At 41.0% G+C, this 26,878-nt stretch overlaps 1 protein-coding gene across 3 annotated transcripts in view; it reads left to right on the top strand.

Moving 5' to 3' along the window:
* The first annotated feature begins 287 nt into the window (after positions 1 to 287).
* LOC126266990 (carboxypeptidase B-like) overlaps positions 288 to 26,878 on the top strand; it is a 112,988-nt gene continuing 86,397 nt past the window's right edge. For all 3 annotated transcript variants that reach the window (XM_049971731.1, XM_049971730.1, XM_049971729.1), the window contains exons 1-2: positions 288 to 554; positions 17,398 to 17,497. In XM_049971731.1, coding sequence (XP_049827688.1) covers positions 409 to 554; positions 17,398 to 17,497 — 246 coding nt within the window. In that variant the 5' untranslated portion in view covers positions 288 to 408. The remainder of the gene's footprint in view (positions 555 to 17,397; positions 17,498 to 26,878) is intronic.

Genomic DNA, 26,878 nt, shown 5'->3' with positions numbered 1-26,878 from the left:
ACATGCCAGATATCGCTCTCCACGTTCAGAAAGATTCCCCAACGTGCTATTCCACGCTATGACGTCAGAAACTCGGCACGCTCAAGGCTCAACGTTCGGATTCACAGTACGTGTGCTGACGGCTTAAGGGTCGTTGGCTGATGTCGAATACACGACTGGAGGAAGATTTAGAAGCGCGGCGCCTTGCTTCTGCGTTGCACGTTCTGTGCTGATAGGGCCGACTATAAATACCGTCAAGTGTCGGCACATGAGGGAACGTGAGCGTCGCGCTGCCGAGTCATGTCATTTCACACGTGCTATATGCGTCTTACTCTGCGCTTAGCCTAAGGGTCGTTGTCTGAAGTCGAGTACACGACTGGCGGAAGATTTAGGAGCGCGACGCCTTCATTCTGCGTTGCGCGCTCTGTGATGATAGGGTCGACTATAAATACCGCCATATGTCGCCAACAGCGCCATAGACACACACAGCAGACTGCGATGCACGGTTCTGGACTGCACCTTCTTCCGCTGGCGGCGCTGCTGGCATCGGCAGCGGCCGCCTTCTCCTACAGGGGGTGAGTCTCGTGACGCTTAAGCCGTCGGCACACGGCACACTGTGCATAAGAACCTTGAGCGTTGAGCGTGCCGAGTTACTGACGTCATAGCGTGTAATAGCACGTTCGGGAGTCTTTCCGAACGTGCAGAGCAATATCTGGCATGCCAGACACACTGAGCGTGCGTCTGAGCGTTGGCCAATGAGATGGCACAACGCCATCTACGTCACAAGCGCGCCGTCTCCCTTCTATTCAGAGTTGAGAGGCGCCATATTGGCATTTATTTCAAGCCTATATGTACAGGGTGTTTCAAAAATGAGCGGTATATTTGAAACGGCAATAAAAACTAAACGAGCAGCGATAGAAATACACCGTTTGTTGCAATATGCTTGCGACAACAGTACATTTTCAGGTGGACAAACCTTCGAAATTACAGTCGTTACAATTTTCAACAACAGATGGCGCTGCAAGTGATGTGAAAGATATAGAAGACAACACAGTCTATGGGTGCGCCATTCTTTACGTCGTCTTTCTGCTGTAAGCGTGTGCTGTACACAATGTGCAAGTGTGCTGTGAACAACATGGTTTATTCCTTAGAACAGAGGATTTTTCTGGTGTCGGAATTCCACCGCCTAGAACACAGTGTTGTTGCAACAAGACGAAGTTTTCAACGGAGGTTTAATGAAACCAAAGGACCGAAAAGCGATACAATAAAGGATCTGTTTGAAAAATTTCAACGGACTGGGAATGTGACGGATGAATGTGCTGGAAAGGTAGGGCGACCGCGTACGGCAACCACAGAGGGCAACGCGCAGCTAGTGCAGCAGGTGATCCAACAGCGGTCCAAATGACGCCAATGTCCACGTATCGTCTCATGCGCCAGAGTTTACACCTCTATCCATACAAAATTCAAACGCGGCAACCCCTCAGCGCCACTATCATTGCTGCACTAGAGGCATTCGCTAACGATATGGTGCACAGGGTTGATGACGGCGATATGCATGTGGGCAACATTTGGTTTACTGACGAAGCTTATTTTTACCTGGACGGCTTCGTCAATAAACAGAACTTGCGCATATGGGGAACCGAAAAGCCCCATGTTGCAGTCCTATCGTCCCTGCATCCTCAAAAAGTACTAGACTGGGCCGCCATTTCTTCCAAAGGAATCATTGGCCCATTTTTCAGATCCGAAACGATTACTGCATCACGCTATCTGGACATTCTTCGTGAATTTGTGGCGGTACGAACTGCCTTAGACGACACTGCGGACACCTCGGGGTTTATGCAAGATGGTGCCGGCCACATCGCACGGTTTCGGGTAATTTCATTCAGAGACTACGCCATATTATTGCTACGCATGGTGGATATGTGGAAAATATCGTACTATACAGTTTCCCAGACCGCAGCGCCATCTGTTGTTGACAATTGTAACTACTGTAATTTCGAAAGTTTCTCTGCCTGGAAATATACTGTTGTCCCAAGCATATTGCAACAAATGGTGTATTTCTATCGCTGCTTGTTTAGTTTGCATTGCCGTTTCAAATATACTGGTCATTTTTGAAACACCCTGTATATATACCGTTTCTGAGTACCAGCAAATTGAGAATAACTGGAAAACCCGTTGTCAGTTGTGTGATTCCTTCCAATAAAATAACGAGAAACATTCGTGGCAAAAGAATTATTGTATATAATTTCAATTAGTAACATAATTATCTACAATTAACGTTTTTATCAAGGGGTAAAAAAATATGATTAAGTATAAGAAGCGTGTTGGTTTAGCGTAATGAGTATTTGTTGGGGTTGTGGTTCACATCTCAACAATTCTTTTTTCCCCTAACATCCGCGTTTTTTTAGGTTCTGATACTTTATTATTACTTTAATATAACTATATGCTATAACATTTGATGTTATGTAAATTTAAGTTCACCTTTCTTGAGGGGTGAGTTTGTTGGATTGGCTTAATCTACAGGACAGCTTGCGCTACTTTTATAAAGATATTTTGCTCCTTTTTCTTTTACGCTTCGTAATTCACATGTTGTAAAGATTCTGCTACTGGGTAGGAACAGTGATGAAGTAGGACTGACCTTGGAGTTTTACTAATATTTGGGAGCCGCGTGGGATTAGCCGAGCGGTCTCAGGCACTGCAGTCATGGACTGAGCGGCTGGTCCGAGCAGAGGTTCGAGTCCTCCCTCAGGCATAGGTGTGTGTGTGTTTGTCCTTACTATAATTTAGGTTAAGTTGTGTGTAAGCTTAGGGACTGATGGCCTTAGCAGTTAAGTGTTTAGAAGATTTCACACACATTTGAACATCTTTTTTTTAATGTGGAAATGATGAAATAATGTTTATCTTATGCAGAGAAGTATTCCAAATTTGTACCGCACTGTTTGTAATGGAACTTTTATAAGCCTATGTCCTTATTGATTGGGTTTGGTACTTTCCTTTTCGTGGACGATGCAGGAAATGTGCGTTTTAATATAGCTAACGTGGGACTTTTACGTGCGTCCGTTGAGTAAGCAGGGTGATTTACGAACTACAAACATACCTCAACCGCCGCTGGAGTTCGCTGCGATCGCGTACACCACGTTGGGGCCCACGTACCGTATGCACGAGTCACATCGTTCCTGAGCGTTCAGCAGCACTTTGAACTTGGCACGCTCAAAGTTACCGTTAGACAGCAGGGTCAGTGTGGCTTTGCTGGGAGGTGGCTTCAGTGTCAGCGTACATAGACTAGAAAGGTATGCCATTCCGGAGGTTACGCCCTAATTTGTCACAGGCGCGTTACATCACTTGACAACCAGCGCTCGCGCAGTCACGCAAGGCTGATGGGATTCTCACACATTCGATTTTTAGTCTCTCATTGGTGGTGTTAAAGGTGAATCAAAAGAATTGGTACTTGGAATATTCGAAAGGATGTTTGAAGCTGCAAAACCAGTCATGACAACATTTCTCAATACCCAAAGTTAGTTGCAGATTAATGTCACTAATGCTTCCAGCTTAAGAACATGGCTAAGGTGAACGTTTTATAGTTTTCTTAAAAACTACTTTAGTTAAGACACATTTCGAGAATATTACGATAGAGATGACAAATATTACCATGTGATGTTGATGGAGAAAATTATGCTCGAATTCGCTGAAGACGACGGAGTCCAGAGAGCATATCTTTTCGCCGAAACCCTCTTCATTGCATCTCATTTGGCTCTGTTATACAAAAAACTGATGCGGACGATAGTTCTCGTTCTTACTCACAAGTCAATGACTTTCTATTCGATCGTGTGAAATACTGATTATACTAGTGCTGCTAATAATTCTATGATGAGTGTGCAAAGTGAAATATTTGTCTCTTGAAAAGATGCAAAAATAATCTCTAGATATACTGTAGCAAACTATTCGGGCGATGGAGAAATAAGCCTTCTTAGGAAAGGACGCTTATCCAATGTTATTTAGCTGTTAACTTTGCACCAACAAGTCATTTTGCTACTGGAATGAAATGTCGGTGCTCTTGTACTTGAATGTGATGTATCCCTCCAAGTACTTTAAAACATCGTGAGTGTCGTCTTCACTGGAGCTCACTTCATCACTATGATCGCAACCTGCAGGTAAGTCTTCTTCAAACAAAATATCGTCATGTGACATGTTACCTACTATTTTAATACTCGATAGAAATAAAATTCTCGATTTGCCCCAATGTTCCTTTTGTAGAATTTTAATATTTGTTTTGTGCAGTGGAAGCACCAAGGGACAAAGCTATACACGTCGCATTGCCACCAGGTATTAGTAGGGTTACTCTGCTATTCACATCGAAGTGCGTGGGATTTTAAAATGCACCAAGCCCACGAATCCTGGAACAGAAATTCTCGAGGGAATCTTGATTCAGGCTGGCAGTTCTTCCAGGATTCTTTTCACATCCCGGAAAAGTTCAGAACATGAATTTATTGATGTAATAAATCCTTTTTAAAACAGGAGGAGACTTTCTTTTCTGTACTCTCATACTCGAGCAAATTTCCAAAAACCTCTTCAGAGAATTTTCTTGGCTTGTTAGGTTGAAGCCATAACCACTTCTCAGAGGTGCTTTCTAATCTAGCATGTACCTACAGTTCAACACATCGAAAACATCGTTTATCAGTTCGATGAAGCTTCCTTCGTGTCTTTATGGAGTACACCTCACAGCTTGGGCAGTGTGACATGAAAACAAGCTGTGCAGCCATTCTGACGTTTTGACGTGCACGTCGTCCGCTCACATTCGTGTGAACTTACAATAAGTGATATATGATTGAAAGATAACTTGTTTGGTGTCGCAGATGATCTATTGCAGTATTTGGAAATACGGTACCATTAGGCAGGCCAACGTCTTTGCCACAGTGGTAACACCGGTTCCCGTCAGTTCGCCAAAGTTAAGCGCCATCGGACGGGGCTAGCACTTGGATGGGTGACCGTCCGGTCTGCCGAGCGCTGTTGGCAAGCGGGGTGCATGCAGCCCTTGAGAGGCAAACTGAGGAGCTACTTGATTGAGAAGTAGCGGCTGCGGTCTCGTAAACTGACAAACGGCCGTGAGAGCGGTGTGCTGACCAGCTGACCATATGCTTCTCCGTATCCGCATCCAGGGACGCTTGTGAGCTGAAGATCACACGCGGACGGTCGGTACCGTTGGGCCTTCATGCCCTGTTCGGAGGGAGGTTTTTTTTTTCTTACTCTTATGGGACTTAACTGTTAAGGCCATCAGTCCCTAAGCTTCCACACTACTTAACCTAAATTATCCTAAGGACAAACACACATACCCATGCCCGAGGGAGGACTCGAAACTCCGCCGGGATCAGCCGCACAGCCCATGACTGCAGCGCCCTTAGACCGCTCGGCTAACCCAGCGCGGCGGACCGTGCTGTGAAAGGCAGTTATTCAGGCTTCAAACAGGTGGTCACATTAGTGTAACTGGACAGTCTATATTCTCTGGTTGGCACTGACCAGTGTGTGGTGGAGGTACACCTTACCAATATCAGAGCTTCTGCGTTATTCCATTCATGCACTGTCTCTCTGTTACTTATTTACACGTCAAGTTCCGTCGGATTAAATTAAGCAGCATAACTCCAAGGTCATGGAACGTGTCAGTACATGAAATTACAACATAAAAGTCATAATAGATAAAAATAAAATGTTTATGAACCCGAAAAATTCGATCCATAAGTTTAAGTAATCGCACTCAACAACACAACAAGAACCGGCTTAATTTTTCAAGGAACTCCTCGACGCGAACCATGAGGAAACTCTTCAGCTTCGTTTTGAAAGCGCGTTGCTTACTGCTAAGATTTTTGAATTCGAGTGGTAGTTTATTGAAAATGGATGCAGCAGTGTACTGCACACCTTTCAGTAGAAGAGTTAAAGAAGTCCGATCCAAATGCAGGTTTGATTTCTGTCGAGTATTAACTGAGTGAAAATCGCTTATTCTTGGGAATAAGCTAATACTGTTAACAAGAAATGACAGTAAGGAGTACATACAGAGGGGTCCAAAAAGTGTGTCCACTGTTTAAAAGTCCATAACTAGTAAGATAATCCGACGATCAAATCAAATTACAAAATGATGTAGAGAGAATTTCTGTATGGTGCGAAAGTGGCAACTGCCACTAAGCAAAGAAAAGTGCGAAGTCATCCACATGGGTACTAAAAGAAATCCGATAAATTTAGGGTATACGATGAATCGCAGAAATCTAAGGGCTGTCAGTTCGACTAAATATCTAGGAATTACAGTTACGAGCAACTTAAATTGGAAAGACCACATAGATAATATTGCGGGGTAGGCGTAACAAAGACTCTTCGTTGGCAGAACACTTAGAAAATGCGACAAACCCACTAAAGATACAGGCTCCATTAGACTTGTCCGTCCTCTACTGGAATATTGCTGCGCGGTGTGGTATCCTTACCAGGTAGGATTGACGGAGGACATCGAAAAAGTGCAAAGAAGGGCACCTCGTTTCTTGTTATTGCGCTATAGGGGTGAGAGTGTCTCTGATATGATACGCGATTTGGGGTGGCAGTCACTGAAACAAAGGCGGTCTTCTTTGCGGCGAGACCTATTTAAGAAATTTCAATCACCAACTTTCTCTTCCGAATGTGAAAGTATTTTGTTGACACCCCCCTGTGTAGGCAGAAATCAGAGCTCTAACGTAAAGATTTAGGTGTTCCTTTTTCCCACACGCCATTCGAGAGTGGAAAGGTAGAGAAATAGTATGAAAATAGCTCGATGAGCCCTCCGCCAGGCACTTAAGTGTGAATTGCAGAGTAACCATGTAGATATAGATGTAGATGTACGGTTCTCTACCCATCTCAAACTTTTGTTGCCTGATTCGTCGCTAAGTGACGTGAAAAATCATAACTTGACTATATATCTACCCACGTTTTCATGTGTGGCTTGTGTACTTTCAAGCCTCTAGAAATAACAAACACAATCCAGGAAAATTAATGGAACTTCTCAATCTAAAACAGATCTGTGGAAACATTGTAAGTGTTAATTGACCTGTTGCAATAATGACAAAAAATATGTATGTCGTTTTATTAATTTCCAACAGCGAGTGATGGATCTAAGAGAAACTAATATTCGCTAGTGTTATAGCAAGTCTAAATGTAAAAGAAAATTATCCTCTCATTCTTAGATTCGATAGATTCATAATTTTTAATATGTTTGTTATATTCGCTTAAGTTCGTGATGGATCTGGTTTTTAGTATTGTACAGAGTCACAAGTCAGCAGTGCAAACGAGATGGAGACTTGGGCAAGGAGCGAGGAGAAAAGGGCCCATGTGTTTGCTGCTGTCATGAAAACAGCTGCTAGTGGGGCATTAGATTGACAGATAGGAACCGATTACAGCGGCTTGTTTACTTTCACTGCCAACTGATAAATGAAAGGAATAACAATAGGACGCTGGCTCATCTGGTGGATAGTCCCAGTGATCTGGAGAAGAAGAACTGCAGAACGGAATGGAGGCTTCACCGTCAACTTGACTGCACAATGACAGTGAGGTGCTAGTAGCTTCATTGAGAGCTGAAAAGTTTTGAGTTGTGGAATAGCGTGAACAGATGGATTCTTGCTGTCCATGGGTTTAGACTGAAGAGAGTAGTCTGATCAGTACGGGCTGCTACGGATGATAGCTTCTGGATATTCTCCCTAGGAGAGAAAATTATTGTAAACAAACAATGGACCTATATCACAGTACAGACAAGTGGTACGAACTGGCTATACTGGAAAAGTCTCACCTGGAGGAACGGTGTATCAGTTCATTTTAATGTAGTCCCTTGTGTGTGAGATAAGCTGTAGGAAAAATGTTCATTTCCTACTGCCCAGAGAGCCAACACGACTGGCAATCTCGTCGCTTAGCACATGAGGTTGCAAGTGTAAACATCAACACCTGTGGTGTCCTGAGGTATGGCACAACCGTGTTTCGACGGTGAAGCCTCCATTCCGTTCTGTATTTCTCCTTCTCCAGACCACTGGGAGTATCCACCAGATGAGCTAGGACCCTACTGTTCTTCCTTTCATTCTTCAGTTGGCAGTGAATATAAATGAGCCTCTGTAACCGGTTCCTATCTGTCAACCAACTTCCCCACTACCAGCTGTGTTCATGACTGCCGCAAACACCTGGGCCCTTTCCTCCTCGCTCCTTGCCCAAGTATCCATCTCGTCTGCACTCCTCGGTTGTGACTCTGTACAACACTAGAAACCATATCCATCACGAAACTAACATAAGAATTATCACAACAAATTTTAAAATCTCCACAGTTACTTTACGTACCTGAACACCTTTGTGTACTCCAAAAAGGTTTATAAAGGAAAGAAACATCTCCTTGCTCCCTTGCAGAAGTGCTTTAGAGACATTCAGGAAAATGAAGTCACACAGCCTTGCAAAATGCTACCATTGAGAAAATCCAACGGAGAGCAGCGCGCTTCGTTACAGGATCACTTAGTAATCGCGAAAGCGTTACGGAGATGATAAGCTCCAGTGGAAGACTTTGCTCGAGAGACGCTCACTAGCTCGGTACAGGCTTTTTTGAAGTTTAGAGAACATACCTTCACCGAGGAGTCAAGCATCATTGTAAATTCTCAAAGTATTGTTAATTATCTTAGTGCAAAAAAATTCATTAATACAATTTGCTTGAATAGTTGTCTAGCCATCTTAGGAAGTAGGTTTCCTAGGCACTCCATATTCCACGAGTAGGCAGGACGCAACACATTCTGCCTTAATAATGTCACCTACGAATCCTACCTAGTTTGCCCCAAAATAGAATATGTAATCGCCATTTTTTCAGTCTTTCTCTCCCACTTCTCCTTCATGAAGATGTAGAACTGTTAAGTTTGCTGAAGTAGTAGTAGTAATAGTAGTAGTAGCTTTATTGATCCTTAGATCTCTTTTTACAAGGCTAAAGACCATGTCAAAGTATTTACAAATTTAGATCAATTTAAAATAAGCTACTTCGTATACAATATATTTACAGACCTCTAGTTAGAGACAATCATTAGATTTACTACTGGTATGCACTACTTTTCTTACAAATAACTTATTAAATAATGTAATGCCACACTGTTCACTCATATCGCACTATCAGTCACTGCAGACACTACTCCCTTTTTGTTCATAAAACCGCACTCACAACACACACACACACCCACACATAAACACACACACTGGTGATCTCTGGGCCATTTTCTGCACCGCAACTTCCCATTTGCTATCCTGAAAAACTGAGTCAGCATCCCTCCGTAATGAGTGCGATGTTGAGCTCAGAAAGAGGAAGAGGTGATATAGTATTGCGTTATGCATAGCTTGGGGGTAAGTATCTCTAGAAAGGGAAAAAAGAAGGAAAAACCATAAAGTGAAGGCATGCGGAATGTTGGACTTTTTATAATCATTATTATTATTTTTATCATTTATTTGTATAACATTTTTTTATCAAACCCGTACTCTGTTATATCTAAGTAATTCTTGAATGTATAAAATATATTGTATAACAGGTACTTTTTAGCTGCCTTTTGAATAAGAGTATCTTTTCAATTTCTTTAATCTCTTTTGGTAATTTATTGTACAGATTTATTCCTTGGTAGAAAATGTTGTTTTGAGTTTTATGTTTATTTTTTCTTAGTAAATTTAAGTTGAGTCTATCTCTTGTTGCATGGTCATGGACAGAGCTGTTTGTGCAGTAGTTACCAATATTATTTTTGATGTGCACAACTGACTGGTAAATGTATTCATATGAAGCAGTTAAAATCCCTAGCGTTTTGAACTGATCTTTACAATGATCTCGGATAGTATTTTTGGGTTTTATTCTTCTGGCTCTTTTCTGTAGCTTGAAAATTGTGTTCATATTTTGTGCGTTTGTTCCCTCCCAAAAAAATACCATAGGTAAGAACTGAGTGTACATATGAATAATATGTAACTAAAAGACACTGCATGTTACACACTGATGATACGATTCTAAGGGCATAACATGAGGGTGACATTCTGTTTGGAAGTACCTTTGTGTGATCACACCACTTCAACTTACAATCAATATTCATTTCTATAAACACAAGAAAGAATTCCAGTTTTAAATTTTGTGTAATAGATAATCTGCTATACATTCATTTTGTCCTAGAACCTCAAATACCTGTTTGTGTGTGTGTGCGTGTCTTTGTTTATGTGTGTGCGTCTGTGTGTGGACATGGTTATTTTCAACACACTTTGGGCAGAGGTAACAAGTTGCTGACAACCAAATATATCTTTCTGATATTGATTTTATTACAATTGAATCAATTTCATCCTTTGTATCCCTGAGAATATATATTTGAGTTAATTCACAGTTTAAGCAGTTAATAAAACTACAGTAAGTTTTGTTTCAAGAGTAAATAATAACCCAGAAACAATTACTTCATTTGTACTCGATGTAGTGCAGCATGAAAGACAAGTATGTGGGATTGTGTGTAGCTCAGTTCACGGACGACTAGTTGCCTCTGTCCAGCCTGATGTGAGCAAAGTGCTGCATCTCTAGCCTGCCATACTTAAAACCAACATCTCCATTGGTCGCAGTCACTTCCAGGCGGCTGTGGAATACTGTTCAACTCATCGTTAACCTGGTTGTAGTATTTACTGTAAAGGATCCCTTGCTATCTTGTGCAGCACTTGGTTGCACCGAAAGGTGTGTGAAAGCAAGTAATATTGCGTTACAAACATAAGACTGTTTCAAGAATACAAAACAATGCGAAGAAATTTTTTCAGATGAATCCAGTGAATTTACAGTCTGAAGGTAGGAATGATGTCGTTACCAAGGAGATGAGAATGTTCTTCTGTTTGAGAGAATCTATTTATGTCTAAATACTACGAACTGAATGATAAGCATAAAATGAAAAAGTCTAGGATCACATGTAAGTTGTTAAAATTTACTATTTATTAATCAGGTGTCCAGTTTCGATCATAGCACCATCATCATCAGACCTTTAAAAGTCTGTGAAAAGAGTAATAGAAAGGACAATACTTAGGTATAAAAGTAAACAATGTAATTTATGTAAAATCCGATTTCACATCTACCCATGATGATGGCTAGAGAATGTAGCGAGGAGTGACTGACAGTAAACATGCCTGACTAACACACTTCCACTTGAGGTTAAGTAGTGGAGGTTCCGCCCACTGTTTCCCACTTGACGTAATTTACAGCGATTGCTTACAGCGTATGACATAATTTCGTAATAATATTGCAGTAAAGTGTGATTATTATATCTATAATATATATATAATAGCAAAAAATATATAAATACAAGACGATATGTAACTTATGCAACGATAAGAAATTTGGTTAACGGTGTGGGTTCCTGTAGGCATGTCCTAGTTCATAAACCACAGGCAACCTATGAGTTTCCAAGTAAGTGGTCCCGACAGTCGGGATACCAGTTACTTTGTAATAAGGCAGGGCATCTCGGACATATTTTGAGTCGTGGTAACCTTTGTGCTCATACGGCAAAGACTACCAAATCCACCGGTCAGTCCCTCAACCGTTAGGGGTAATACCCAATGGGACTCAGGGCAAAAAAGGCTAGCAACCTGCTTCCCTGGTACTTTAAATATGATGCTGGCAACAATCAGAGCAAAATGCCTCAGACCTTTGGAGGTGACGCAGTTCCAGCTCTAAGTGACAAACCAGGGACTCCTAAGATACGACTTGGCAAACAAATGGTAATGAGATGGGGAGCTATTAATATCAATGGGGGCTACTCTGTGAAGAAGGTAGAGCTGGCAGAGGCTGCAAGTAAGATGGGGATGGACGTTTTAGCTGTTAGTGACATTCGGGCAAGAGGTGAGAAAGAAGAGGAAGTGAGAGAATATAAGATCTACCTGTCAGGAGTCAAAGCAGGAATAGCACAATGGGGTGTAGGGCTTTACATCAGGACAGAAATGGAATCCAGCGTAGTTTCAATAAGGTATGTAAACGAACGACTGATGTGGATAGATTTGACAGAGTCTAGCAAAGAAAATTAGGATTGTGTCAGTATATTCGCATTGTGAAGGGACAGATCAAGATAAGATGGATAGTTTTTATGAGACACTCAGTGATGTAGTTTTTAGAGTAAAGGACAAGGACAGTGTTCTGCTCATGGGTGATTTTAACGCCAGGATTGGAAATCGAACAGAAGGGTATGAAAAGGTTAGAGGTAAATTTGGAGAGGATATGGAGGCCAACAGGCACTGGAAACAACTCTTGGATTTCTGTGCCAGTATGGGCTTAGTAATCACAAATTCCTATTTTAAACCTAAGAACATTCACCAGTATACTTGGGAAGGCACGGGCACCAGATCTGTCATTGACTATATAATAACAGATCAGGAATTCAGGAAGGCTGTGAGGGACACACGTGTATTCAGGGGATTCTTTGATGACACTGATCATTATTTAATCTGCAGTGAAATTGGGATTGTGAGTTCCGAACGTGCAGGTGGTCAGGTCCGTATGTTGGAGGATAAGAGTGCAGAAACTTCAGGATAAGGAAATCAGGCACAAGTACATAAAAGTGCTATCAGAAAGGTACCAGTTAGTTGAATGTGGTCAATTACAGTCATTGGAAAAGGAATGGACAAGGTACAGGGACACAGTACTAGAAGTGGCTAAAGAATGTCTTGGAACAGTAGTGTGTAAAAGCAGGAAGAAGCAAACAGCTTGGTGGAATGACACAGTCAAGGCAGCTTGTAAAAGGAAAAAGAAGGCGTATCAAAAATGGCTACATATTAGAACTCAGGTGGACAGAGAAAGTTATGTTGAAGAAAGAAACAAAGCCAAACAGATAATTGCAGCATCCAAGAAGAAATCTTGAGAAGACTTTGGAAACAGGTTGCAGACCATGGGTCAAGCTGCTGGAAACCATTCTGGAGTATAATTAGCAGTCTTCGAAAGGGAGGTAAGAACGAAATGACAAGAATTTTGGACAGGTCAGGAAAACTGCTGGTGAATCCTGTGGATGCCTTGGGCAGATGGAGGTAATATTTTGAAGAGTTGCTCAATGGAGATGAAAATACGATCAGTCATGTTTCAGATTTCGAGGTAGAATGGGATAGGAATGACGATGGAAGTAGGATCACATTTGAGGAAGTGGAACAAATGGTCAGTAGATTACAGTGCAATAGAGCAGATGGGGTTGATGAAATTAAGTCGGAACTCATCAAATACAGTGGAATGTTAGGTCTTAAATGGCTACACAGGATAATTGAAATGGCCTGGGCGTCGGGACAGGTTCCATCAGACTGGACAAAAGCAGTAATCACACCAATCTTTAAACATGGAAACAGAAAAGATTGTAACAACTACAGAGGTAGCTCTTTAATCAGCGTTGTGGGTAAAATCTTCTCAGATATTGTTGAAAGGAAAGTGCGAGTATTAGTTGAGGACCAATTGGATGAAAATCAGTGTGGGTTTAGGCCTCTTAGGTGTTGTCAGGACCAGATCTTTAGCTTACGGCAAACAATGGAGAAGTGTCATGAGCGGAACTGGGAATTGTATCTATGCTTTATAGATCTAGGAAAGGCATATGACCGGATTCCTAGGAGGAAGTTATTGTCTGTTCTACGAGATTATGGAATAAGACGCAAACTTTTGCAAGCAATTAAACGTCTTTACATGGATAGTCAGGCAGCAGTTAGAGTTGATGTTAATTGAGTTCATGATTCAGAGTAGTTTCAGGGGTAAGACAAGGATGCAACCTGTCTCCACTGTTGTTCATATTATTCATGGATCATATGCTGAAAACAATAGACTGGCGGGGTGAGATTAAGATATGTGAACACAAAATAAGCAGTCTTGCATATGCGGATGACTTAGTTGTGATGGCAGATTCGATTGAAAGTTTGCAAAGTAATTTTACAGAGCTAGATCAGAAATGTAAGGACTATGGTATGAAGAGTAACATCTCCAAAACGAAAGTAATGTCAGTGGGAAAGAAATATAAACAGATTGAGTGCCAAATAGGAGGAACAAAGTTAGAACAGGTGGACGGTTTCAAGTACTTAGGATGCATATTCTCATAGGATGGCAACATAGTGAAAAAACTGGAAGCGAGGTGAAACAAAGCTAATGCAGTGAGTGCTCAGCTACGATCTATTCTCTTCTGCAAGAAGGAAGTCAGTACCAAGACTAAGTTATCTGTGCACCGTTCAGTCTTTCGACCAACTTTGCTGTATGGGAGCGGAAACTGGGTAGATTCAGGTTACCTTATCAAGAAGGTTCAGGTTACGGATATGAAAGTAGTTAGGATGATTGCAGGTACTAGTAGATGGGAACAATGGCAGGAGGGTGTCTACAATGAGGAGATCAAAGAAAAACTGGGAATGAACTCTATGGATGTAGCAGTCAGGGCGAACAGTCTTAGATGTTGGGGTCATGTTACAGGCATAGGAGAAGCAAGGATACCCAAGAGACTCATGGGTTCAGCAGTGGAGGGTAGGAGGAGTCGGGGAAGACAAAGGAGAAGGTACCTGGATTCGGTTAAGAATGATTTTGAAGTAATAGGTTTAACATCAGAAGAGGCACCAATGTTAGCACTGAATAGGAGATCGTGGAGGAATTTTATGAGGGGGCTATGCTCCAGACTGAATACTCAAAACATAATCAGTCGTAAATGATGATTATGATGGAGAATCGAGTAATATTCCATACCATAACGTATTTCAGCGTGGTCTGCTCTCAGTAGGAGGTTGTAATAGCTACACATAGTCCAAAGATGTTTGACTGGACGCAAAGTGGTTATCTAGGAGATGAAAACTGAATCGATGCATACTGTTATTGTCTAACCGGACCTGACAGATAGCGACAGATGTTTTTTTTATAGAAATGCAATAAAACATTTGACATGCGTTGAAGAGAAAAATCTAATACTTCCTGTCAAAACAGCCGTGCTAGCAGTGCAAGCTAAGCGAATTGCAGTGCAAGAAATACAGAAATTAACTGGAGAACTGTAATTCCGTTGCCTGCAAAAAGAAAAAAAGTGTCAGTACAGTATACTTTAAGAAGGTGCTGACCCACAGGTCGTAAAATTATTCACTGAGTAAAAGGCTATTTGTTACTGTTGCAGCTGGCCATATGTAAAAACGATGACTGTCACCTTAATTTTGAAGAAATTAGGTTAACTGCTAAAGTAACACAACTCGTTTTATTCTTAAAGTCAGAACTTTATTTCAGGTACACATGATAGAAAGAGTATACGCTTGCTCCACTTTGCGCATCAACTCTGCTGTCTGGCCCCTGTCGCTTGACTCGGTGCAAGTGCAGTCTAGGTTACTTATGGTCAAACGGAAAGAGCACCTGTCAATCGGATTTTTTTAATTGTTTTATTTATGACACGTGAAGTTCAGAACTTAAATATCAGTCTCTGCAAGCAGTTCTTTCAACGCCCAAAAATTCTCGAAAAAATCGACTTTGAAGATTCCACAGAAACTTTAGTTAAGGAGATATAAGACCATTTGCATAACGCACCTCACACTTCAAGTTAGAAGGCTAAAGGACTGACACCACAAATGCGCACGTCATTGGCACTAAAGACCCGCTAATGAAGGTGACATGAAGGTGATGGTATTATGAAGAAGAACTGTCTACTGTGTTGATGGTTTCAGGAAAAACTAGAAAAACAGTTTGGTAGTTGAAGACAGTTTCCTTCAAATTATTCAATGTCAAAACTGTAAATTACTGCAGCGCTTGGTAGTAAATAGAGGTTGAGTTAACGATTATTTATAAGGCTTTAATAGCATTTATTTCACCGAAAGTTATGACCTGTAATGTGGAAGTAACACAATGCGTAAAGCAACAAACCTGACATTGAATTTAAAAAATACAATTCGCCAAAGTAAAAAGAAACTCGTTAGTTTCGTGAATAGTAACAAGGTTAGCAGTGGACTGCTGATTTGAATCACACTATAGTCTTCCTTCCGTTCAGTTTTTTCGTTAAATTCGAATACCATAATTTAGAAAAAAAGTCATCAAATATATGTCAATTAACACATATCTATCTTTTGATATAAAATTTGGTGTCTTCTTGTCTGTAATTACATAAAACACACATTGCAAATATTAATTCTTAATTATCAATATTTTGCAAGAAACCGTTAACGAAGTTCGTCTGAATTAAAAATACGTTACAAATGAATTAACCATGTTTTATAAAATATCGATAATTAAGATTTTTTATTTGCAATTAAAACTGGAATTTTGTGTTCAGTATGTAATTAAAAACAGGAAGACAAGCATTTTTCATACAAAACCATGATTAATTAATTAGCACATATTTGATGATTTTTAAATGTAAATGTTGCAAATTGCAGGAAAAAAAGAACTAAGGCCATAAGGAGACTCGAATCACAGGTGCACTTATCACCGATTACTATTTTCTGACGTTTGTGAGTGATCCACATGACGAATTGTAAAAATCACCTTAACTTTACTAAAATAAACATCTTCAGAAAATTTCGAAGTCCATTTTTTAAAAAACTTTTGTTAGTTACACGGATCTGGTTTGGCAGACTGATATTTGAGTTCTGACTTTCGCGTACCATAAATATTAAAAATTATAATGCTCCGACTGCAGTGTCGTCTCCTGATAACACGAGCACAGACTCGCTCCATCAGACGCCGCTTGCTGGCTGTCTGCCCTACTGCATCTCTCAGTGAGCAGTGTGAGAGACAACGGCGGCGAGCTGGCGGACGAGTCCGCATGCTGACGTCACAGGATCATCCCACAAGGAGAAGTGTTTGTCATCACTCGGGGATGTCGAACAATGGAACGTCGCTGGCTTGGTAGAAATGTACGCAGTAGCTGGTCCACAGTTACAGCAGGTGTCCAAACGCCACAGATAACATTCTGAAGAGCTAGATTAACGATGTAACCTTATGATAAGTGGTGCAAAAATGGCGTTAAATATGTCAAGGTTTTCTTGATAAACAAATGGTAATAGCTTCCGAAAATATCATCATATTATTCTAACAGTCAAAAATCCGGGATTGAATGTAACAATATTATGAGGAGGAAAGTTGCTACGCACCATATAGTGGAGATTAAGAGTCGCAGATAGGCTCAACAAAAAGACTCTCACAATTGTAGCTTTCGGCCGTTGAAAGCAGTCTCAGGCAACTGAAAACACCAGTTTCAGTTGAGTTGCCTGAGACTGCAGGCATGTGTGTGATTTGCGTTTACGTGTGTGTGTGTGTGTGTGTGTGTGTGTGTGTGTGTGTGTGTGTGTGTGTGTGTGTACGTGTGTGTGTGTGTGTGTGTGTCTTGTCATAATATCGTTTCATTGCATCGTATTATTCTCTTACACAAAGTTGTTTTGCAGACAGTTTGCCTGTGTTGCAAATGCCAGCATTGCTTTTCGTTCCAGTGTCCTCCAGAAAGAGCTGAACCACCAGCAGGTGAAGACTGGGACTGCTGTTGGTGGCCAATCAGGGATATCATTCACGGAATACCACCGCTACGACGAGGTACCCATCTCTGTTAACCATGTTATGAGAAATGACAAAAAATGCTAAATAATGCTACCCTTCGCGGGAATGCAGGCTTTTTCAGATAATTTCACTGATGAATGCTTCTGTGCTTATCAGCTCAGTCCTGGGAACATGATGCTACGCTTCGATGACTTTTCGTACTTATAATCTTGGTGTGAAGTTGTGGGAGCATGTCCCATCGTTCCTTTACAGCTTACACCTGCTGGACTGCAGACTCTTCACGGAGAGGGAGCTTACTAGTATCGATCACAGATCTTAATCTGACGGAGCAAGGTATGATACGAAAACGAATCATGGGCTGTGGAGAAATCTGGAAACAAGACTACCTAATTGTTTGAGATGTTGTGTTACGGAAGGGTTCTGAAGTTTGCCCCCTCCTTCCTGCTCCCCCTCACCCCCCCCCCCCCCTCCCCGTGTGTAGGATCACCTTGGAACGAAATATTCGGATAACACTAACTAGAAGAGGTGATGGTCTGCTATTTATTTGTTTTACTTATTGGACCTGTTCAAATGACGAACTTCAGCCAGTCTCTTACTCAGCACCAGTGTTACATTTAGTTACTTGGCAAATCACAATAATTTTATTGTGATAAAATCAAAGCTTGTAACAGAATTAAAAATGATTTGAAATAACAATAATGAGAAACAACTACCAGTGTTAGTACTAGTGGTACAACTACTAATGTTGCTAGTCCATTAAATTTGGGGCTTGCAGCCGAGTAAATAAAATTTCTTGCACTGATATTTCGGCCGCATATCGTCTCACTCTGAGGATAGACGGACGATACGTGGCCGAAATACCAGTGGAAGAAATTTTATTCGCGCTGCTGCATGCCTGAAATTTAAGGGATTGTTCATTACGCCGCAAAAAGTTTAAAATGCACATGACTAATGTTGCTGTTACTACTGCTAGTAATAATAACGATAATAATAATAAAAACAATACCAATTAATAATAGTAACTGATACAAAATGTATTTATAGATGTACAAAAGTTACATTCTCTGAAACAGCGAATTCTGAGGGAGAGAAATTATAAAATGAGCAAAATTTGATTGGATAAAAGGAAACTTACAAGGAAACATTCCCAGATGTAAAAAAACGATTTTAGTGTAACTTATCTTATCTGTAGAGGTGTGAAAGTAATGCCATACAAATTTTTGTTTTTACCAAATTAAGGTGTAAAACAAGCCCCAAAATATAATTTGGAATATCATGTTTCAGGAGAATATCTTCTAAATCATGTAGTGTTTCACATAAAAGCGAAATGTAATTAACATTATTGAAAACTGTATAATCAACTTTTCTAATAATTTAGAATTTTTCAAAATGCCCAATCACCATGAATTAATTTTGAAAATTGAAAACTTTTATTACAACATAAATTAAAGAAGATTGCACATCATATACATCCATGAGCAATAAAGTTGGTTTCTCAAATATCATTTTTGGGAAATAAGCTGTACGTCCTACACAGTGTGCTGAAAGAGAATTTCCCAAATGCAGAAATAAATTGTCTAAAAATTCAATATTATTCTGATGTTTTTTTTGTTTCATCTTTGAAATTGTTGTTTTATGTTTTACATCCTGTTGATTTTTATTTTTCGCTTACCTTTCCACACATGTACTTTATAACTGAAAATAGCAATAAATCATTACTATGGTAGAAAAGCATGGGAACAGTAATAATCTGGAAAGATAAGTTTGATACATAACTTTTTTAACACCATGCAAATAAAATAAAACGTAATTTCCCTCACATGAATGGCATGATGGACAACACAATATAAAACTAGATTCAGTAGGATTCTCAAATTTTAGTTGGTGTTCCCCTAAAAATCATGATTTGTATGAGACATTTTTCAGTGCAGTGGAAAAACTTGGTGAAGGGAATTACGTATGTACTAGTGACTTTCAAGTGGAGTTAACATCATAATCATTCTGTAGAACAGGATCGGAAAATCTTCTCAACAACAATGAATGTCGTATAGATTCAATTGTTGTACCCATCTCATCCAGACTTCTGGGATTGGCCGATGAACAGTTTCCTTGACCACAGATATGATCTTTGGTTATAGATAAAATAAAGGTGGTTGCACGCCACATACATCCATGCACATTAAAGCTGGTTTTGAAACATAGTGTAAAAGAAATTGTTGAAGAGTTTTACTCAGAATCCAAAAGTCTCTTTTTGAATCCCGAAATGTTTTTGCCACATAAGCAAAATGTGGTAACCTAACGTCTGTACACGTGAAAAGAGATTTCAGAGAGGTTTTCTTACCCAGACTGTTTTATCGTTAGATTCTTGTGATGACCTGTATGAAAGAAAGCACAATGTGTGCAGCTTACTTTCCAAAAATTATGTTTCAGAAACCACCTCCATTGCACATGGATGTATGTGACGTGCAAAAACTCTTTTTTTATCTATAACGAAAGATAATTTTTATTTATTATGATTTAAACGGTATTCCCTCTGAACATAACATTCGAAATTACATTTTGGAGTGCGTTTTATCCCTTAAAAGTGAAACTGGACAAAAATGAAACAATATGTATTGCATTATTTCGACCCTTCTACACACCCACTAGATTTTATTAAGATTGTTGGTTTATATCTGGGAATGTTTCTTTGTCAGTTGCAATTTGGTAAAGAGTGAGTACAGGAATAGAAGTATACGCTGCTGTTGCTTTATCATATATGTCATGAACCATCTTTGGAATCTGCAGTTGTCTGATATAATGAGAGAAATCATTCAAGAGTCTGAATCCTGCTACTCAAAAAGTGTGGTAGGATATGTCTTATTGGGGAATAACTCCCACAGACTGAAACACACTGAGGTGATGAAAGTCGTGGGATGAACGTATAAAGGAATATCACGTACACAGGATATAAAATGGTAGTGCATTGGCAGAGATGTCATTTGTACTCACGTGATTCATGTGAGAAGGCTTCCGACGTGATCAAGGCTGCACAACAGGAATTAACAGCCTTTGAATGCGGAAATCGTTAGAGTATTCAATATGCCGATATCCACAGTGTCAAGAATGTGCCGAGAATACCAAATTTCAGTTGTTACATTTCACCGTAGACAACACAGTGGCTAACGGCCTTCACTTAACGACCAAGTGTGGCGAGGCACGTCTATCCACCAATACATTTCTCCACAGCCATCGTTCACCCCTGTCATCTATGGCCTCGGTGCCCCACACTTGCCTCAGCCTCGGTTCTGAATAGTGTCATTTAGCTATGTGTTGTGTACTTCAACCATGGTGATAAGTGAACAGTTTCCAAACTTAGTTGTTTCGGAACTGCTTCCATCCTTGGCCCGAAAGCCAATAATCATACCCTTCTGGACGTCAAATATTCCCAAATTACAACAACTGGACTGTTTTCTGTGGCCCCCAACACATGTTATATACCCTCCAATGCTGGTGCTGCCACCTGCCGTCTGTGAGTAGATATGGAACATTGACATCTATCATAGGCAATGGTCACATTAATGCGACTTGACCACGTACAAGTAGTTGTAAAGTTTTAGTTTGAAATAGACGTTATTTACGAGTTAATTGCCATACTCTTTACCATTTGCATGTCGTATTATAAGACACACTATCCATGAAAGCTGTATGGGTGCAATGAAACAAGTAGTGTTTATTTGTTGTTGTTGTTTGTTTGTATATTATTTAATTTGTCACTTACGGCTCAGACAAAAACATTTTTATAAAACACACATTGCTTCAAATTCCAAGGTGAATGATATTAGTTTTGCCATCATAAAATTAGTTGAAATTTAGCGTGTTTGGCAACTGCACTTTGACGCTGATGGTGACGTTATCATGCCTGCACTGTGCATTGCTGCTGCGCTGGCAAGTTACGCTGAGTGAGACCAGCTAATCTCACAATAAATTCGTGCTTGTTGGCTTGTTATCTAAACCCAATGACTCAAGCCGCGCTCATCAATCTCCAGTGGCTAATGCAATGACCCACTGTACCTTCTCGGAAACTATACTCCTAATCTGGCAGCGGGGCTACATTACCCCTTCAATGGAGAAGGCTTGACCTTTCCAGTCTTCCTTAAGCTTGGTTTCCCGCGGTGTGCTGCATATGAAACTCGGGTTCACCTTACAAAACACCTGGTGGTACAACTTTTGCTGTTCACAGTGAGCATTTCTCTTCAACCCTAACATGTTAATGCCTCCTTTGCTGTTTAGTTGTTTCTTCCCAACTTAACAGACCATTGGTTGCTCTAGAAATTTCATCAATTTGTGTCTTTCTTAAATTCTGTCAAAACATATGTGCTTTATAGTCTGCAAACGTTTGCTACGTACTCTGTGGCTTTATATCCTCTAAAATCAGATACTATAGTTTTACACCACCTTCACAGGCATGTTCTAGGAATCAAGTCTACCAGAGTCTGTATTATAGGTGGATTGGTCTGCTGGGTGAACCCCCCCCCCCCCCTCCTCCATCTGAAATAAATGAAGGCTGTGCAAAGCACAGATTGAGTCACTTCGGCGCTAGTTATTGCAACATTCAAGATCACGGTTACTCTTCGTCACCCTTCCTGATATTGTTTAACATGCTGCATTTATTGTTCCACAGATTCGCCCGCCTTTTGCGGCTATTAATTGGTTCAGGGAATGTACCAGGTCTGTTTTCCATGTATGTTTCTGAAACAGGTACTGCTTAGGGAGTATCTCCAATGGCTTATCCGGCCAGTAAATCCGCAATAGTGTTATCTTCAGCTGAACATCCCAGCTCAGTGTGGCTGTTAGATGGAAATGGCCCTGTTACGTTGCATTCTGTCTCGTTTATCGACAATCCACTATCTTTCAGTTCCAGTTGTCTTGCCCATGAGCCTTCCTTGCCCATAGCAACTCGCTACTGCTACCACAGTATCACATACGGAATAAATCCAATGCAGACCTGCTTTCTGGAAATACGATCTACGTTCCATGATTTTCCTCAGACAATGTGACACCCTGTTCGGCCTATGAATAACTGCACTGTGCATCCATTCACGCTCATCTGAGTCACATGAGCTATACATAGTGTACATTTCTGTCTTTGAAGTTGTTGCAGTTCTTCCTCTGTTGTCACTGCATGACTCCTTTCCCTTCAGATATCAGCAATACACGACCTGTCCTCACCTGCGCAACTTTTCCTATGGTTCCCAGTTTCATAACATACGAGTGTGTGATGTGCCGCTTAAAATGCGCATGTCTGGCTGACACTGGAACCATAACTAGCAGTCTGCATCTTTCAGAGCATGAGACTGAATAACCCTTATTCTAATAAAAAATACATACTTTCACTATTAACATACTACTTCCGGTGACACACACATAATATCCTGAACCATCATCAAAAACAAAATATAAATTCACTTTCTACTTCCTTGCCCTCAAAGCGATTGGTGGTCCTTGTAGAGGGTCATTTACACTTCCCCATGTACTGCCCCACTTTTTCCTTTTTGCTTTCTCCTTTGGTTTCACTCTTACTGTCCTTGGGATCGACTCTGGGGCACTTCTGAACAGTGGCAGATGTCTAACATGCACGCTAAATGTACGAGGGTCACTCCAAAAGAAATGCAAACTATTTTTCTAAAAATACAATTTTCATTCGGCATCTGTGAAAGTCTTACAGTGTGTAGATACATCCTTCTCGTTTGCTTTCAAACTTAGTTCAAATTGTCCCCGTGAGTGGCGCTTTCACAGCATGTCTTCAAGATGGCTGCTACACTTGACGTTCGTCAGAAGCAACGTGCTGTCATAGAATTCCTGTGCTGTGAAAATGCGTCAGCGGGAAACATCCACAAGAGGTTGAAAAAGGTTTATGGAGATGCTGCTGTCGATAACAGTGCAGTTAGAGGGTGGGCAAGCAGGTTACATGATAAAAGCGGACATGGCAATATTGAGGATTGTCCTCCCAGCGGCAGGCCTCGTACTGCACACACTCCAGACAATGTGCAGAGAGTTAATGAATTGGTGATGCTGACAGTCGCATCACAGTGAACGAATTGTCACGCTACGTTGAGATAGGGGAAGGAAGTGTTTGCAGAATACTGAAAGTGTTGACGTTAAAAACGGTTTGTGCCAGGTGGGTTCCCTGGATGTTGACGGTGGCTCACAAAGAAACAAGAAAAACGGTATGCAGCGAACTTTTGGAACAGAGCAAGAATGGTGGAGATGAATTTCTTGGAAGAATTGTGAAAGATGATGAAACGTGGCTCCATCGTTTCTCACCAGAGACGCAGAGGCAATCAAAGGAGTGTCATCATGCAAATTCACCCAAGAAAAAATAAATTCAAAATTGCACCTTGTGCTGGAAAAGTTATGGCTACAGTGTTTTTCGATTCCGAAGTACTCTAGCTTGTGGACATCATGCCAAGTGGAACCACCATAAATTCTGATGCATATGTGACGACACTGAAGAAGCTTCGACTACATCGGCAAAAGCAGGATGTTTTGTTGTTGCGCGACAATGCACGGCCACATGTCAGTCAAAAAACCATGGAAGCTATCACAAAACTCGGATGGACAACACTGAAACACTCGCCTTACAGTCCTGACCTGGCGCCATGGGACTATCATCTCTTCGGGAAACTGAAAGACTCTATGTGAAACAGGGTTTGAAGATGATGACTCCCTTGTGCACACCGCCAAGTGACTCCATCAGGTTGGTCCAGAATTTTACCATGCGGGTATACAGGCGCTGGTTCCAAGATGACGCAAGGCAGTTCAGAGGGATGGAAATTATCTAGAGAAATGAAAATATTGTTCCTAAAGGATGTGTCTACACACTGTAAAACTTTAAAACATGTAGAATAAAAGATGGATTTTCTAAAAATTATTGTGCATTTCTTTTGGAGTGACCCTCGTAACATAACACTGAGTGACAACACGGTTTGTATTACCTCGTACCTCGCCACAGATTTATTTGTCTTGCATTTTCGTGTATACGGACCAAACAACATCAACACTGCCACCCTCCATAGTGCAGTAACCTTCACACACATTTGACAGCTTCCTCCTCTATCTCAAATACCTTGATGTTCATCTTATATTCACTTCTACACCATTCAAACAGTTTTTGTGAACTCATGGACTGATTCCCCATCCTTGCCCCGTTTTGTCTTAATCATATCAAATGGTAATGGCATTTTTCTCCCATGCACAACATCATACAGTAACAACCCTGTATTGATGTGGACCTTTCAAGTGTATGCGCACAATAAAAATGCAAGCTATGTGCCCTAATCATTGTAGTGATAGTACACATAGTAACTCAGCATCCTCCTGACCATCCAATGCACCTGTTCTGTCCTTTCATTCGACTAAGGGCTAGGAGAACTAGTTCATAATTTATTCACATGTAACAAACAATGTGAGTCATTTATCAAGTCTCACATGAAGTTTGTCCTCTTATCTGTATGCATCGTTTCTGGTACTACTTACTTCAGTATTTACGTATCGACCATCACCTGTGTGACTTAACTGTGTACTGGCTTGTCATAGACGTCATCTCGATATAGCAAGATAAATGATCTATCACTGTCTACAGAAAACAGTTCTCTGCTAGAGTCCAGTTAAATGGTCCTAACACATCCACCCCCAAAAATCGCAAACAGTCTTGACGAATCTAGCAATCTCTGTAATGGAACATGCTTATGACTCAATTCCACATACAACACTCACTACCCACAATTCTTCACTTACTGATACACATCTCCTTTTCTTCCATTCCACTGTTATTCTTCTACTATCCTACAGTTTGTTGCTCTGCATCCTCCACGTTCAGACAACACATAATCATGTACACCCATTAGAACTTCTTCTTTCCTCTTTGCTGATGCCACTACTTGAGCCTTGTGTGGCTCGTGTTCGTGCCATATCTCATTTGACATCTTGTTTTTACTGTACTACCACCTTGTTAATTTCAATACTAGTGTCAATGAGATGCTGCCCTGCCTGCCCATTAGTGGCAGCAGCGGTGCTTATCGATATAAGTCCCGGCTTGTTATCTTTGCTGACTGCTATTACTGCCGGTGGTCATGTGTTCAGAGTGTGTTCGGATCTGGCAGTGAGTTGGGAGGCATTAGCAGTGAAGTTCGGACCTTGCAGTATTTGACTTAGGATGTGGCAAAAGTTCATTAGAGGCGCGGTTGCAGTGAGATCCGGACAGCCATGACTCGCCCAATGGTTGTCAAACTATCACTTGAGTGCAGACCACCTTCGTCAGTCGTCCAACAGTAGCCTTGTTGGACAACGTGTATGTTTGCCGGTGATCGCTTATAGGTTACATGCATATGCTGACTCTTAATTCATCCTTGTCAATCCACAGTCACTGCCATTATCACTGTATAGTCCTTTGTTCAAGTGTTCATGAAACTGTGTGTAGCTTGTCGACTGTTCGATTGCTTTAGTGCTGTCTCTGTGCTGATGTGTGGCAATTGGTCGGTTGGTGTGGATCAGCCAGAAAATCTCCATGCAGCACAGTGGGCCAGGCCTGCTGGTGGTCTATATGCAGTGTCAGAGTGTGTTGGAGCTGTTCCAGTTGCTACGGGGCTCGTGGCTCACTTACCAGGACATCAAAGTTGAGTGTGATTTAATTACCCAAGCCTGACTGTTCACATTGTGCCATTGGTTTTCATGGTCGGCTGATGGGGGTATTCCTATCAGCAACAGCGAGTATTTAAGTTGGCGAAAGTTTGGCCACCATCTGGTGGAGTTTAACTGTATTTTGGTTATTTGAAGTCCAAGTGCATCAGTGGAATTTTCTGCCTTGTGGCCATTAGTATTCTGGTTACCTGCCCTGGCCCCTGACGTAAAATTTAGGCAGTGTCCTTCCCTCACCGTGTTGTCACTGTCCACCACGTGTGTATACATTTTATAGTTTATGTATACTAGGTTGTGGGCAGCTATGCCTTTTACGTTTTGGCTTTGGAGTTGCTTGTGCACTAGTCAGGTGGAAAGCAGGTCGTCTTGTCGGTGGGTCCGTTGACTATCTCTTGGTTGGGTTGTCAGTGGATTGGATATAGTTGGGCCGACTACCTGCCTCCCCTCAGTGAACGTCAATATTACAAGTGCAGACCGATCCCCAGAAACTTCTGTGCACTGCTGGCTGTACTACCTTATTGGTGTTTCATTGTGTATTTTAATGGCTTACAGCCGATAGTTTCAATTTGTATACTTTTAGTTGGGTTTTAAATAAAGTGCCTTCAGCTGCTTTAAAATTGACAGTTCCTTACTTGTTAAGTTTTGCATTGTTTGGGACTTCAGCCGCTCTTAAAATATTTTTTGGATAAATCTTTGGGCCTTCTGCCTTTTCAAAATTTATTGTAGTTGTGTTTTTCA

The sequence above is a fragment of the Schistocerca gregaria genome, chromosome 4, assembly GCF_023897955.1.
Source record: "Schistocerca gregaria isolate iqSchGreg1 chromosome 4, iqSchGreg1.2, whole genome shotgun sequence".
NCBI lineage: Eukaryota > Metazoa > Arthropoda > Insecta > Orthoptera > Acrididae > Schistocerca > Schistocerca gregaria.
Note: the sequence above shows the minus strand (reverse complement) of the source record. Positions and strands in the feature narration are given on the sequence as shown.